The sequence below is a fragment of the Etheostoma spectabile genome, chromosome 4 (genome assembly GCF_008692095.1).
Source record: "Etheostoma spectabile isolate EspeVRDwgs_2016 chromosome 4, UIUC_Espe_1.0, whole genome shotgun sequence".
Lineage (NCBI taxonomy): Eukaryota > Metazoa > Chordata > Actinopteri > Perciformes > Percidae > Etheostoma > Etheostoma spectabile.
In genome coordinates this window covers 5,901,845-5,917,617 of record NC_045736.1, presented here as the reverse complement: position 1 = coordinate 5,917,617, position 15,773 = coordinate 5,901,845, and the positions used below count along the sequence as shown (strand labels likewise).

Below are 15,773 nucleotides of genomic sequence, written 5' to 3'. Positions count from 1 at the left end.
GCTACTAAAAGCTTTTCAGAGGGGGCCCGAAAACAATGAACATACAATAAAAGCAAGTGTAGCCCCTTCAGATCATCCAGAAGTTAGCATGTCACAGTAGCATCAGGCTCTGTCCTTATGTCCTCACATCTGAAGTCATCTTTATAAAAGGCTGTTGATAGCTTTGATTTCATCATTGGACAGAGGAGAAAGATTGTAGCCTCTCAACTCAGGTTTCCCTGCAAACAAACAAACAGACCTCCATCATGCCCAGACTCACAGCAGGACATTCAGAGTAGTGACAGACCAGCTTTGACTTTAGTCATCAAGTTCTAAGGAGGTAGCATTCACCGAATGGGAGCAACACAAATGTTCAATTTGCACTGGATTTAATTGTGAGGTCTTTTAACAAAAATAACATATCCCTCTGGTTTACCAGAGAAATAAGTATTGAGTTGCAAGCCGTCACCAAAACACTGAGAAACATTCAGAATTCACACAACATCAACAGAATAGAAAGCCGAAGTCCCGCCCCTTCCGTTAGCCTCCATGGGACCTATCTTCAAAAAAACAATGAATGGTGGTCAATGGTGAAAGAAACTATCTTCTGGTCCCGATTGATTTGTACCTTGGTTTACACATATGTTTTCCAAAAAAAAAAAAAAGGATTTTACATGCCACGTTGCACAATAGTTAAGTAAAATGCTACGGGAAAATACGTAATTAGACGGACTACAAGTCCATGTCGCTGACCTGATGTCACATTTTCCCTCCACTCCATTCGAGTAGCTGCAGCTCTCAACGTGACCCCATTTACAGTGCCTTGCAAAAGTATTCGGCCCCCTTGAACTGTTCAAGCTTTTGCCACATTTCAGGCTTCAAACATAAAGATATAAAACTGTAATTTTTTGGTGAAGAATCAACACAGTGGGACACAATTATGAAGTGGAACAAAATTTATTGGATGTTTTAAACTTTTTTAACAAATAAAACACTGAAAAATTGCACGTGCAAAATTATTCGGCCCCTTTACTTTCAGTGCGGCAAACTCTCTCCAGAAGTTCAGTGAGGATCTCTGAATGATCCAATGTTGACCTAAATGACTAACGATGATAAATAGAATCCACCTGTGTGTAATCAAGTCTCCGTATAAATACACCTGCTCTGTGATAGTCTCAGAGGTCCGTTTAAAGTGCAGAGAGCATCATGGAAAACACGGAAAACACCAGATAGGTCCCAGATACTGTTGTGGAGAAGTTTAAAGCCGGATTTGGATAAAAAAAGATTTCCCACATTTTTAAACATCCCAAGGAGCACTGCGCAAGCGATAATATTGAAATGGAAGGAGTATCAGACCACTGAAAATCTACGAAGACCTGGCCGTCCCCGTAGACTTTCAGCTCAGACAAGGAGAAGACTGATCAGAGATGCAGCCAAGAGGCCCATGATCACTCTGGATGAACTGCAGAGAACTACAGCTGAGGTGGGAGACTCTGTCCATAGGACAACAATCAGTCGCACACTGCACAAATCTGGCCTTCATGGAAGAGTGGCAAGAAGAAAGCCATTTCCTAAAGATATCCATAAAGGTCTTGTGTAAATCTGGCCACAAGCCACCTGGGAGACACACCCAACATGTGGAAGAAGGTGCTCTGGTCAGATAAAACCAAAATCGAACCTTTTGGCAACAATGCAAAACGTTATGTTTGGCGTAAAAGCAACACAGTTCATCACCCTGAACACACCATCCCCACTGTCAAACATGGTGGTGGCAGCATCATGGTTCGGGCCTGCTTTTCTTCAGCAGGGACAGAAGATGGATGGAGCCAAATACAGGACCATTCTGGAAGAAAACTTGATGGAGTCTGCTAAAGACCTGAGACTGGGACGGAGATTTGTCTTCCAACAAGACAATGATCCAAAAATTAAAGCAACATCTACAATGGAATGGTTCCCAATAAACATATCCAGGTGTTAGAATGGCCAAGTCAAAGTCCAGACCTGAATCCATTCGAGAATCTGTGGAAAGAACTGAAAACTGCTGTTCACAAACGCTCTCCATCCAACCTCACTGAGCTCGAGCTGTTTTGCAAGGAAGAATGGGCAAAAATGTCATTCTCTTGATGTGCAAAACTGATAGACATACCCCAAGCGACTTACAGCTGTAATCGCGGCAAAAGGTGGCCCATAAAAGTATTAACTTAAGGGGGCTGCATAATTTTGCACGCCCAATTTTTAAGTTTTTTTTTTTGTTAAAAGTTTGAAATATCCAATAAATTTCATTCCACTTCATAATTGTGTCCCACTTGTTGATTCTTCACAAAAAATTACAGTTTTATATCTTTATGTTTGAAGCCTGAAATGTGGAAAAAGGTTTAAAAGTTCAAGCGGGGCGAATACTTTTGCAAGGCACTGTAAATGGGGTCATGTTGAGAGAGAAATCCAATAAATTTCATTCCACTTCGTAATTGTGTCCCACTTGTTGTTGATTCTTCACAAAAAATTACAGTTTTATGTCTTTAAGTTTAAAGCCTGAAATGTGGCAAAAGGTCAAGGCCCAAAACTTTCGCAAGGCACTACTGTAAATAATGGTGTTCACCTTATTGGATAATTCTGCCTTCGTCTTGGAAGAAGACGCTAAAGCTCAACAAGGAGACAGCCCTATTTCTCTGGTGAAGTATATTAGCAGCTCGGACAGGAGCAGACTCAATAGACTGATCAGGAGAGCAGGCTCTGTCCTGGACTGTCCTCTGGACCTCATAGAGAAAGTAGGGAAGAGCAGGATGTTAGCATCACGACCCTATGGGGTCACTGAGCAGCTCCTTCAGCAGCAGACTGATAAACCCCCCCCCCGAGTAAGAAGGAGAGGTACCACAGGTCGCTTTCAAACACCTGCACTACCTGATAATGTTGTAGTTTCTGCTCCTGTTTTTAATTTACTCCACACACTCTCTGTATATCTTTATTATCTGTATTTGTATTTTTCCATCAAAAGTACTTATTTTTTACAGTATTATTAATGGTCACAGGTAAATATAATTTAAATTATGGTTACCTACTTTTGCTATATTATTTTAATTACATATTCAATTTAAATTTAACGTCACTTACTGCAATATTGTTTTTTTGTACTATGGCAACCGTACTTTACAATACCTTTATTTGACGCCACTTTACATTCAGTCTATACCTTATCCTCATTGTCTCATTGTTTGTTTGTGTGTTTTACTTGTTTGTTTTTTTGCTTTTACTGTAGAAAACCGCTGCTGCTGTAACAAGGGAATTTCCCCACTGTGGGATGAATAAACTATTATATAATCCAATCTAATCTAAGGACAATGACCCCAAAGACACCTCCAGGCTTTGTAAGGGCTATTTGACCAAGAAGGAGAGTGATGGAGTGCTGCGCCTCCACAGTCACCAGACCTGAACCCAATCGAGATGGTTTGGGGAGAACTGGACCGCAGAGTGAAGGCAAAAGGGCCAACAAGTTCTGAGCATGTCTGGGAACTCCTTCAAGTACATAATTCCACGTTCCTTCATTCATAGTTTTGATGCGTTCAGTAATAATGTACAATGTAAATAGTCATGAAAATAAAGAAAAAGCATTGAATGAGAAGGTGGGTCCAAACGTTTGGCCTGTACTGTATATTGATTTATTTCTCTGGTGACGTATATTGTTTGAGACGAGAGATGTAGTTCACTCAGCAATCTCACATAAATCCTAATGTTGTTCAACTTCTTTACGTCAAATCCTTAATTTCTTGATATGTAAAATTGTCTTTTAAATGTACACATTTGTGAAATGCATCGCACAATTCGAACCGGACCAAAAAACAATTATCTCTTCACTGACTCCCGTTCCCCATTTTTTGAAAGATATGTCCCATTGACCGGAAGTAGAAGGGCAGGACTTTGGCTCTCTATGACCGTTTGGAATCATTTGAATTTGAAATGTTTTGAAATAGGCCACAGTGATTTCCATATCATTTCTTCTATTAAAACAATAAATAATCATGTTTCATTTGTTCATTTTTTAAATGACCATAGACTGTAGCGTATGCAATAAAGGGAAAAACTTAATATTTATGCGCTCTGGTTGAATTCACTAGACTACTGTAAGGTTTACAAACTACAAACAGCAACAAGCAAGCAGGAAGGTCAAAGCCCAAGCCATAGGAAAACATTGCAAATTACTTTATGAAACCACGCAGCAGTTGGTCTAACGTAAAATAAGATAAGAAATTGTCAGCGAGGACGAGCCGGCACCAGCCCCTCTCATTAATAGGGTTTTTTCTCCCTGGACCCTATGTTCGTATATGTTTGTGTCTAAGTGACTGATGGGAGCAACAATCTTTGACATTGGTCCAGTATTGATGAAGCTAGATCAGAAGATTGATAAGAAAATAGGGTCCAGATTGAAGAAAAAAAACAGTAGTTACTATTGTTAAAAAAAAGGATTTGTAGTTTTAAGCTAATGCTCTTACACATACTACTTTCTGTCTAGAGTTTGTACCATCAAGGTTGGAAGCACTCAATTGGAAGTTGCTTTGCATAAAAGCATCAGCTAAATGTCATGTAATGTAATGACCTGAAATACGGGAGAAATTAACATTGGTAGCCAAGATTACAGCTTGTCTAGCATTAGCATGTAACTACAGTGCTCAATCATAGCAACCCAGCTCAGAGGGACGTAACAGAGCTGAGTAGAAAAAAAACCTGTTGAAACAGGAGCGTTCAGAACAGTGGGAATCTGAGCTTTTTGCTCACAGGAATTTCTCTGAAATACGTTTGCATCATTACTGGCCACATTTAACATTATAGATAGAATACCTTACAACCCTACAAGAGCACTACGCTCCCAGAATGCAGGGTTACTTGTGGTTCCTAGAGTCTCTAAAAGTAGAACGGGAGCCAGAGCGTTCAGCTATCAGGCTCCTCTCCAGTGGAACCAGGTTCCAGTTTGGGTTCAGGAGGCAGACACCGTCTCCACCTTCGTCTCTTTAAGAGTAGGCTTAAGACTTTCCTTTTTGATAAAGCTTATAGTTAGGGCATAGAATTGAATATTGTTAGGGAGTGAGGAGTCGCAGCGTCCGCCTAACCCGGCCCACCTGCATCTCGTCATAGTTGTCAGATCTATCTATCATATAATCAATAATATAATAAAACTAGAGGGAGGCAGGGCATACAGCCCGATCCAGTTTGGGAGAGTTCTAGCCTGACCAGGCTCCTCTCTTTACCCTGTCTCTCTTAGTTATGCTGTAGTAGTTTTAGACAGCTGGGGACTTATTTTGATACACTGAGCTCCTCTCTCCTCTATCTTCCTATCTTTTCATTTATGTGCATCCATGTCCCAGAAATGCTTGTTACTAACCTAGCTCTGGGGAGTCATTCCCCGTAGTCCTTATGTTCTTTTTTCCCCAGCATGTTTCCTCGGATCAGGGAGACTCCAAAACCATGGTTGCAGCTGTCACCATGGTCCCGCTACACGTTCTGCGATGCCCCATTACATCCTGCTACACTCTGCGGTGCCCAGCTACATCCTGCCACGTCCTGCTGTGCCTTGTAATGCCGCACAAAGCCCTGCTATGCCATGAACTACTACAAAGAACTACTATTTTTTTGTGACTGTTACTGCCACTCTTCATTCTAATCCCAACCGGCCTGTCAGACTCCGCCTACCAAGAGCCTGGGTCTGTCAGAGGTTTCTTCCTAAAAGGAAGTTTTTCCTCGCCACTATTGCACTGTTGCTTGCTCTGGAGGAGACTACTAGAACTGTTGGGTCCTTGTAAATTCTGGAGTGTGGTCTAGACCTACTCTATCTGTAAAGTGTCTCGAGATAACTGGTTATGAAGTGATACTATAAACAAAATTGAATTGAAATTGAATAGATATGAAATCTAAATGAGCATGCTGCGGTGGGCCAATCCTACCTTGCATCTCATTTAGAAGGTTGACTTTAGCTTTCAGTCCTTTGCGAAGTTCGTTGATCTCCTGGTCCAGCTGCTCTTGGTCTACAGGTGACAAACAAATTGTTATGGATGATCTCAAAACAAATCTACATCCTAATTTAGGATTACATGTATTCAATGCATTTGGATTTTTTACCTTTCTGAATCATCTCCCTCGTCTTTGATTTGGGAAATTTGATGAACATGTTCCCAAAGCAAACCTTCACTTTCTCTACAAACGACAGCAGTGTTTAGTCAACAACAGTATCACCACCGTGCACCTGACTCGTGTCCACTGTGAACGGTTTCCGTAGGCCAAGCCAATAAGTCTATGATATTACTGTTTGATTGACACTTCCACGCTATGAAGCCTTTTCTCTTCTCTGACAACATCCTGTTACTCACCTGAATCTGAGATTTCATTTTTCAGTGCGTTCAGCGCCTCTCTGTTCCTGTTCCTCCTGGTGTCCAGGTCAACTATCTGAAACACCCACAGATATGACGTTAGAATTCCTGATTCCGGAAATGTATGTTTTGAGCACAGCGAACTATATTTTTCAAGTATAGTGCCTTACATTTTGAACAGACCAACAGGTGTTGACTGAAAAAGACTGTTCCTCTTAGATTTGTGTTTCCTGCTACTTGCAATCTAATTGGAGACGAACAGCCAATCAGAATGGACCATTAATTATTCAATTGGTTGGTTTTGTGGCCCATTTTTAACGCTGTGAAAAATTTGAGCGTGTGTGTCAAGAGTTGAGCATGCAGAGTGCAGAGGTTGACAGCATGGGAGACATGACCGGAGGACCGCAGCAGAGTCTGACTGAGTGCAGAAAGAGAGGTTTTGAGAGGACAAACGTTCTGTGTTAGTGGGGACATGAGGAAACCGCGTGAGAGGGGTTATTATTGCACGTTAATCTGGATAATAGCCAACATGCAAATACATTTATTGAGTACAGAAAGGGTTTTTGTTTGTTCAAACGTAATTATTTTTTGCGTGTGTTAATTTCTGTATAGTTCTCTGTGCTCAAAACATACAATTACTCACTCAGGAAAGAGGCACATACCGTATTTTCCGATTAACCAACACTCAACCAAAACACAACCAACCCTAACCTTCAGCAACCAAAAACGAACGTTCCCAGAACGTTCTGGGAACCAAAAATTCTTAGCTGGGCCTAAGTCACACTTTTTTTTCCATAGTTTGGCTAGTCTCTCGACCTTTGTTATTGACATTTGTTAAGTTCACAAAGTTCAGTAGCCTTCATATGAAAATGAATTATCCCACTGTCACCATTTCAATGTTGGTATGTTCAGCAAAAAATAAGCAAAAGGATGCACTCCTCTGCTTTTCTAGCATAAATCTCAAAGGTTTTCGAAACCAAATCAGTTTTCTCTATGGCGTTCTGCAAGGTCTGTGCTTTTATGTGGTGTTTGAGAGATGTTATGACCATTTGTTTTAATCAAGAATTAGTAAAATTATGCACCACATCTGTGTAATAAATATTATCAACCCCAACATGACTGCAACAACTTATAAGACGTATGCGAGCATGTGAATGACCTTAGTATACTTGCATCATAATGTTGTAAGCCCTCACCTTCAACATTTGAATAGGTGCCTAACCAAAACTGTGGCTTTCTGCACATGAGAATAGCCTACCAGTACTACTTTATCGCTCACACGAGGCATTCAATGAACACACACCCTGCTGCTTAACGTTACCGTTAATGGAAATGTACGTTAGCCTAGCTGCTATAACGTTAGCTACATATCCTCGCAGGTAATGTTAGCCGTGCGCTGCAAGTTATTCACAGCCCACTGTTGTCAGGTAGGTATTTGGTAACCTTACCTGTTGTTTACTGGTCAGAACATCCTCCGCTGCCTCCTCAACTTCTGTCAAATTCTCTAAAACACGCTGGGATACAGCGTCCATGGTAGCTGTGTGTGCTATAAAAATACGTCCGGTCTGAAACAACTTTCTTCTTCTGACCTAGTCACAGGATGCTTTTACGGCACATTGCTGCCTCCTACAGGGCGAACATATACTCCCTTTCATTATCCTATTGCCATAGGGGCGGTTGCCTTGATGTAGGCCTATTCTAGGACAGCTCCAGGGTGGTTCCCCGTAGAATTTAACCGTTTTTTCAGTGCTATTGTTTTTGTGTCCAGACTTTTCATTGCCATATACAGTCTTTCTCTTTCTTCTGTGAAGCCAGTGCATTCCATTTGTAGATGTGTCTGTTGTTGTTTATATATTCCACAGAGCCTATCTTCATGCATTCCTATTTTTTTTGCCATGCCAGTATGTATGTCTTCTCTTCCTGGCTCCAAACTTTCCCTCCCTCAGTGTCATCAGAACTGATGCAGAGGCTGAGCATATCACTGTTGGCCCTGCTGTCCCCTACTGCAGAATCCATAATTTAGCCAGCAACACTGTTGTATGGACAGAAACCCCATCAGACAGATGCTTACATTTTATCATCAAGCATTAATATGGAGGTAGTGTCCCCAGGTTTTCTTTAGCCTTTCCCCTATTTAACCTTACACTGCAGTGCTATCATATGATTTTCTTGCATCTATGTCTGATGATGGTAAAATCCATTGTGCTATAGCTGGCCAGTGAACTAGGGGCAACCCCCTCCTCCTGTCTAACTCCATCCTCTCAATCTTCTAATTTATTTAAAAGATAAAAGATTTCATCTTCACTTCTGCTCCTGCCCATTCCCAAGCCTTTTCTAGAGCCAGTATCAAGTGTTCTCCCATGGTGTCCCCCCATAGTTTAGATAATAGACCTCAACTTGTTTTTGGCTGTTGTCCAGGTTTTCATCTTCAACATTGACCATCTCACTGTGTTTTCACTTCAGCAAAGTTGTTCAGTGTTCTGCAGGCCAAGCTAGCTAGTGCTACTGTTAGATTGTAACTTAGGAGAACATTTTTAGATTTTCAACCAACTGTTTGTTCTGCCGCATAAGCATATTAACCGCTCCAGTAACGGGAGGTCTGCATGGCCGTGTCGTCCTCTGCAGCTCCACCCTCTCCTCCAAAATCCTCATATCTGGTTTTGGCCATTTTGCCAAGCTTGAGGCTTCAAAACGGCAGTCCAAAAACCAATGGGTGACCTCATTGCTGCTACGTCAAATCATTGTTACACTGGGTAACAATATGGGTGATGTGAAATATTTTATTGAAAAAGCAGAACCATTGTATTTTAGATGGTCATATTTTTAAACAAGACTTTTGTTTTAATTATTATTTTAAAATGAAACACGCATAACAGGGATGATATGATTTGTGTTGTATTAAAGAAGGAATACTATATTAACTAGACAACTTTGACATTGTCTTTGAAGAATTACACATGCAAATGATAATTGTTTGGTAAACTTAATCACCTTTATTATACAACTCTTTTGTCAACAAACAAAACATAATCACCAGTAAAACTGGCGGCGTGTTGGCAATATACATTCATAATCAAATATTAAACTGTAGCTGGGACAGACAGATTTCACTTACAGTACCCAACCTGCTGTTATGTAACAAATCCCACCTGTTTCTGTCTGTTTGGTCTGTTTATTGGAGAATGTTTGAGCCCAGGTAAATTGTCCAGTATTGCTGTGACATCATTTGCTTTTATTTCCCGTTCCTCAGCTGTTGTCCTCCGCTCAGCTCCTCCTCTTCTATACTCAGAACCACTTCGTCGTTTCTCTGATGCACCTTTTTGTCTTTCTACTCCACCTCTTCTCTGCTCTGAGCCACTCCTCCTCCTAAACCCTCGTGTCCTATAGTCCACCACGTTGCCCAACGCGCCCACGGGCTCCGTTGCAGCCCCGACACTCCCGCCACCGGCAGTGGAATGAGGCTTGGTGTTAGCACCGTTAACAGGGTTGCGGATATTTCCTGAGGCTTGCATTCTCCTTAGATGGCTGTTGGTCCGCACAGGGCTGCTGAGCAACTGAGGTCGGGATGCTGAGCTCCTGTCTGAGGACTTCACTCGGCTCTCGCTGTAGCACCTTTTGGGGAGTGACGTGGGCCCCCTGCGCTCCAGCATAGGACTCAGTCTGGACTGACGGGTATGGTGGAAGGAGCGGCAGCACGATGTGCTACAGGTGGAGTAGCGGATACGGCAGAGAGTGCAGGCACAGCCGGAGAGCAGGGCAGAGTGACTGGCCAGACAGGAGAGGAAGGTGAGGGAGAAGGTACGCTGACACTGGAGGATGCACTTTGGAGAGCTGAGGCGTGACGAGGCAGCAGCATGGGACCTGTGGCAGCTGGATAGGACATCTGACACCGCTGACCTCCCCTCCTCCCCCTGCACTGTCTGAATCTGGTGCCACTCCAGCTGCAGCAGCCTATCCAGGAACCTTTCCAAAGGGCCCACGGGCCTGGGCCGAGGGCCCCCCCGGCCCTCCGTATTGTAGAAGACAGCCAGCTGACTGAGGCTCCAAGAGTTAAAAGGTGGAGGGAGGAAGTCTGGGAAGTCAAAAGCACCATGGTCGTGTCCTCTGGGCCTGTGGCTGCGAGAGGGGCAGTGTTCAGCCTCGATGACCTCTGGTCTCAGCTGGAGCTGTGGAGGAACACCACCAGAGGACGACCCAGGAAGTCTCTCTGACTCAGACAAGTCCGTGTCGCTGTCGCCCTCTCCGTGGCCAGCCAGACCTCCTACCTCTGGCTTTGGTGACAGGCTCTCCTGCAGAGTAGGACTTGAATCAGGCAGGCGGTGGCAGGGAAATGCAGCTGTGTGTCTGCTCACTCTGAAACCCGTGGGCTTGTGTTCCCTGTGGCTGCAGGGCTGAGCTGCCGAATGCACTTTTGGCTCCATCTTGTCTTCTGCAGGGGACAGTGGATGGGCCTTTGACTCTGAGGTTCCCTGGGCACTAAGGGGAAAAGTAAATTATATTACGTTTGCATCCGGGCAGCACAGAATGGCATGAAAGGTGCACAAGCAGAAATCTCACCTGTGTCGTGAAGTAAGACGTTTGGTCGAGGGAGTGTTTGGTTTCTGCTTTCTTCTTTGCTGCGGCCTCTGTGAGAACAGAGAGACACAATAAAGCCTTCTACTGATCACTAATACATGTTCATTCTTTAACCCTTGTGTTGTCTTCCCATCACTAAATGGGAAATGGAAAAATCAACACTTTTGTCGAGGCTTTTAATCAATGTTTTTAAGTTTTTCTGAAGTTTTTGTCCCTTTTTCAATGTTTGTCACTCTTTTTGATGTTTAACACTACGTAACACTAACTTATTAACTTTTACTTTTACAGTTCTTTTATCTGCAGCCAGATAGCAGCAGTGTGTGTGGATATAGAGGGTGATTGGTGTCACTGACAATGGTGAGGGCAAGGCATGTGATGGCTCCATCATTCAGGTCTGAGATGTTGGGTGTAGGGGAGCTGATCATTGTGATCTTGGAGCGACGTGTGTGATCTTGGTGAGTTGGTTTTTTTTTTTTTTTTGGGGCAACAGAAAGTGCTCTGAGGGTTTGAATCCGACCCGTGGCCCTTTGCTGCGTGTCGTCCCCCCCCTCTCTCTCTCTCCCCTTTCCTGTCTTCAAGCTGTCTTGTCATAAATAAAAGGCCAAAAAAGCCCCCCCCCCAAAAAAAATTATAAAATTAAATTTAAAAAATAAAGTAAGTCTGCAAGAATAGTAAACGTTGTTAGGTTTAGGCATAGTGAGTGAAGTTTGGTCAGGATTAGCGTAAGAACACCAGGGTAAACCAATGAGAGGCAGAATGTGTCGGGCAACGAGGCACGACCAGTGACGTCAACACATCTAGTGGTTTTGATCAAGCATCTGATCCCGGACCACGTGTGACTCTACGCCAAACGTAGCGACAATAACAGCAAGTTTGCTGTGATCCGACCTTGGCGCTGTTGCGTAAAATGAAAGTCTATTTTCTGAGCTGCTATTTACTCTCTGAGCGGAAAAGTTGTATTTCAGCAGCAGGGAGAGACAGAGAGTCAAGGAGAGGGAGATACATAGGGAGACATTTCCACTTATAAAAAGCTTTGATCTGAACATTAAGCCATATGAAGGACATGTTAAACTATGAGAAACGCATATTGTGCCAACTCAGCCTGTTTTGTGCCAGAAATAAAATACATTTTTAACAGTATTTCATGCCCTAAAATGTCAGGCCATGTCACAGACAAATTTCTAAATGTCAGAAAAGTTTTCTAATGACTTTCTTACAAATAGCATTTTCTTATTGATCACATGTCCCTGATTGTATCTGACATGGTTTTGTAACTCCTATTAGAAATATAATTAACTTTGTGGTTAACAGTAGTGGATGGTAAGCACAGAAATACAGCCAGCTACTCATGAGATTGTAAAAAATCTTACTTTACATCACAGATTTTTACAAATGTGCAATAGTGGATATGCACCCCCGCCTTTGTGTACACATTTAAAGAGATTCATTCAAGAATAATTTCTTAAATACTCCATTTTTATATCATAATGTGATGTGCGACAGGACTGACCGTGACGTGATAGGCCTGACTTTATGGATTTTGTTGATGTTTTGGGTTCTTTAATTAGGTTTTGGGAAGTTTTCCTATTTGGAATTATTATTATTTTAGTGTTAATGTTATGAGACTAACATGGTCATGTTCAGCGAATATAATATAATATAATATAATATAATAAAAACCTAATTTATTAAAATATGACCAACTACTGATAGTTAAAACATCTTTTTTAATTTAATTAGTGATAAAGTCCAAACATATTTTAATTAAAAAAGAATATTGAATATAAAAACTTGTTTTAAATACATATTATATGCAATTAATGTGACAAAAGAAAACAGTATTATTCATTTGTCAGGCCCTGTCATAGGGCTGTCAGGCCCTGTCAAAGGCTAATTACTGCTACTGCTAACATGCTAGTTAACATTAGTAATTAAAGCTAAACAGCTAATGGAAGCCCAAACTGTTTGCATGCTTTGCCTGACAATACGATGATTTGTTGACCATGCGACGGTAAGTCGCGTGGTTATGACGCAATTGTTAGCCTATTTTTACAAAAACGTCTGCTGCGGAGCCATAACATAAGGTTCAAAGTAATGTCCTACATTGTCGTGTTTCTTTTGAAATAAACAACAGACACAATAGAGTCTTGACGTGCTTCAGATGTAAAGTTATTCACTGTCAGAGTGGCGCCAAAATAAATGGCAGTCAACGGGATGCTAACGACAGGTGATGGCTTCTTAGCATTAAAATGGCGCCATGGGAGTTACGCTTAAAGAGGAGAAGCTTACCCCCTTGGATGTGACGGGGCCTGACAGTTGGCCATTTTTACTGCCATGATTCAGCATGCTAGCATCAAAACTGTTAGCTAGTACGCAAATCATTTCAGTAACCTTTTTCAGACATGTTCTGGTTTTCCAAAACTTTCATTCTTTTCTAGGATATTTTAGTGTGACAGCGACTGACCCTTTAGGTCTAGCTTTAGCTTTAAATCATAAAAGTCATTCAAAAGAACTCACCCTTTATCAATGTCAGCATCAACTCAGTCAAATGATGTCACGTCCTCTGAGTCATAATAACCCTAAAGGCATATTACACACTTTTTGTTGTTTTTTATAAAACGTGACAGGGCTGACCAAAAACATGTGGACAGACAGAATTTATGTAGCATTTAATGTTTTTAATCAATTAATGTGAATGATAACAACTTCAACAATTGTTTTTCAAATAACTTCAGAATAACAAAATTATGAATGAGGTAGTTAAAATGTGGCTTTGGATTTTTTCAGGATTTGTAATTTTCAAGTGTTCTTAATTAAAAATAAAACATCCAAGGACCTAATAAATTACATATTCCTTTAAAGCGCAACTCACAGAAATCCCCATTTAGTATTTTTTTTTGTCAGTTTTGGATTATACAACTTTATTCACTGCAACAATTCCAGGACAGGTGAAATAAAATACTCTAAAGCCTCATCAGAGTAGGGTTCCAAAGCCATTATAGCCAGGGATTTTTTTGTTATATGAAATAAAAAATCTAAATCAAAGCATATTTTGAATTTCTCTCCTCCCCTTTTGATGATGAAAAGGAAAACAAACACCTATTTCAATTTGTTCAATAATGTCTCTTATTTGCTTCCATATTTAACACACGTTTAAGAAACTAATGAGCCAATGTTTGGCATTTGCTTGGCATTCTGCTTGACAAAAACAACAATCATTCATGTAAAGGTCCAGTTCTCTTACCTTGTCGTTATTATTGTCTGGACTTGGCAGCGCGTACTGCGGCTGCGCAAGTGGCTTCCTTTGTGACTCCCGCCTTCCCATTTTGTTGCTTAAAAAAACAAAACAGGTGAAATATTAAACCAAACCAATGGCCTAAAAATACCGCACAGAAATAGCCTCCACAAATGAAATATAAAAACAATCAAAAACCCAGAGATTCGTTTCTCTTCTGTCATTAGACGCAATTGGAGACACACGAACAGTAGCCTCTCTCTCTGTAGCGTTTATTACTGCATAATAAACATTAACAGTTTAAGAACGATAATGAATCATATCTCAAGCTACCCGCACACATCCGGCCTGTTGTTGCTTCACGACGCCGTCTCCTTGCTGTCCGTGTCCCGGATGGATGGGGAGCCTCTCGCGCTGCTGCAGGACTGAGCCCAGCCAGCAACATGCACCAATCAGAGGACGCACCGGCCGCGTAAGCGTCGTGTAGAGCAGCGGAGCGTAGCTATTTTTATTTCCAACCTTTATGGAAAGCCAAAAGGGTCATTATTCATCACAATTCTCACGGCGTTTTGGCTGTTATCATCACCAGGCACAAGACAGAAGCGGCTCTGGTGAGAGACCGGAGGTTGAAGGGCAAGGCAGCTTTATCACTATAGCAACTTAAAGGAACAAAACAATGTCAATGCTTCAGATAAAACATTATGGAGCAACGGGTCATGAAAATAAAACCACCTAAAAAGAATAAGATGCAAACAAATTTTAGAGTGCTGTGTAAAAAAATGTATTTTTTTTATTAACAGGTCGTAGGGACAGGTCTGGGAGGAGAGAGGGACGCAGCAGTTATTAGGATCTTTAGAGGTTAGTTATACAGAAGAGAAGACATTTGAGTTTGTGGTAAAACGTCTCATTTTTCATTTGGTGACATTAGATTGAATAAAAGATTGTTTTGCATTCATATTTCATCATTCAAGTTTTCTTAAAGTACGGTGGCCGACAGGGGCAAACGCCCTGCAATTAAAAAAACACATGCAAATGAACAAAACACAAGCATGTTAAGAAAACAACTTCATTAATTTGACAAAACATATGCGCAGCATTTAGCAAACTCCCTGCAAATACACAAAATACAATCAAATACACAAACATACTGCAAATACACACAACACAACCAAATACACAAACACGCTGCAAATACACACAACACAACCAAATACACAAACACGCTGCAAATACACACAACACAACCAAATACACAAAAACACGCTGCAAATACAGAAGCGATGCAAAAAGCAAAAGCAGAGAGAAAGAGAGAGCGTGCCAAGTAGGGCTGGGTACCGAACTTCGGGTTTTTTATGGTACCGACCGAAATCTTTCGGTTTTACACAGTATCAAATTATGCCTCGTCTTTCGGTGCGAAGTTTCGGTGATTGGCTGTAACGTTAAACGTGATTGCGTCACCCAGGAAAAATACATACGTGGGTACGCCGACAGACGGGTTTCACGTGTATCTGTTGTGAACTGGTTGCGAGCATCGTTGTACCGCTTAATGCCACCTAAATCAAAAGTGTGGCTTCATTTTATTAAGATTGATGCCAACAGTGCGAAATGCAATATATGCAAAAAATACA

At 41.5% G+C, this 15,773-nt stretch overlaps 2 protein-coding genes and 1 long non-coding RNA gene across 4 annotated transcripts in view; 1 reads left to right on the top strand and 2 right to left on the bottom strand.

Annotated features, from left to right (window-relative positions):
- LOC116688174 (uncharacterized) overlaps positions 1-4,362 on the top strand; it is a 14,287-nt gene extending 9,925 nt beyond the window's left edge. Inside the window, exon 3 of the long non-coding RNA XR_004331725.1 lies at positions 4,268-4,362. This is a non-coding gene — a long non-coding RNA (uncharacterized LOC116688174). The remainder of the gene's footprint in view (positions 1-4,267) is intronic.
- pdrg1 (p53 and DNA-damage regulated 1) lies at positions 66-8,027 on the bottom strand. 2 transcript variants are annotated; one of them, XM_032514009.1, is made up of 5 exons: positions 7,784-8,027; positions 6,336-6,411; positions 6,088-6,162; positions 5,913-5,993; positions 66-218 (listed from the first exon to the last, which is right to left on the bottom strand). In XM_032514009.1, the coding sequence occupies exons 1-5, from the start codon at positions 7,865-7,867 to the stop codon at positions 142-144; spliced, it is 393 nt and encodes a 130-aa protein (XP_032369900.1). In that variant the 5' UTR covers positions 7,868-8,027; the 3' UTR covers positions 66-141. The 2 variants fall into 2 exon arrangements, with proteins under 2 accessions (XP_032369900.1, XP_032369901.1); XM_032514010.1 differs by lacking the exon at positions 6,088-6,162.
- A 1,281-nt stretch (positions 8,028-9,308) lies between these two features.
- LOC116688171 (uncharacterized) lies at positions 9,309-14,743 on the bottom strand. The gene is made up of 4 exons (XM_032514008.1): positions 14,479-14,743; positions 14,155-14,242; positions 10,893-10,960; positions 9,309-10,811 (listed from the first exon to the last, which is right to left on the bottom strand). Exons 2-4 carry the CDS (start codon positions 14,233-14,235, stop codon positions 9,467-9,469), a joined length of 1,494 nt encoding a protein of 497 aa, XP_032369899.1. The 5' UTR covers positions 14,236-14,242; positions 14,479-14,743; the 3' UTR covers positions 9,309-9,466.
- Between the last annotated feature and the right edge of the window lie 1,030 nt (positions 14,744-15,773).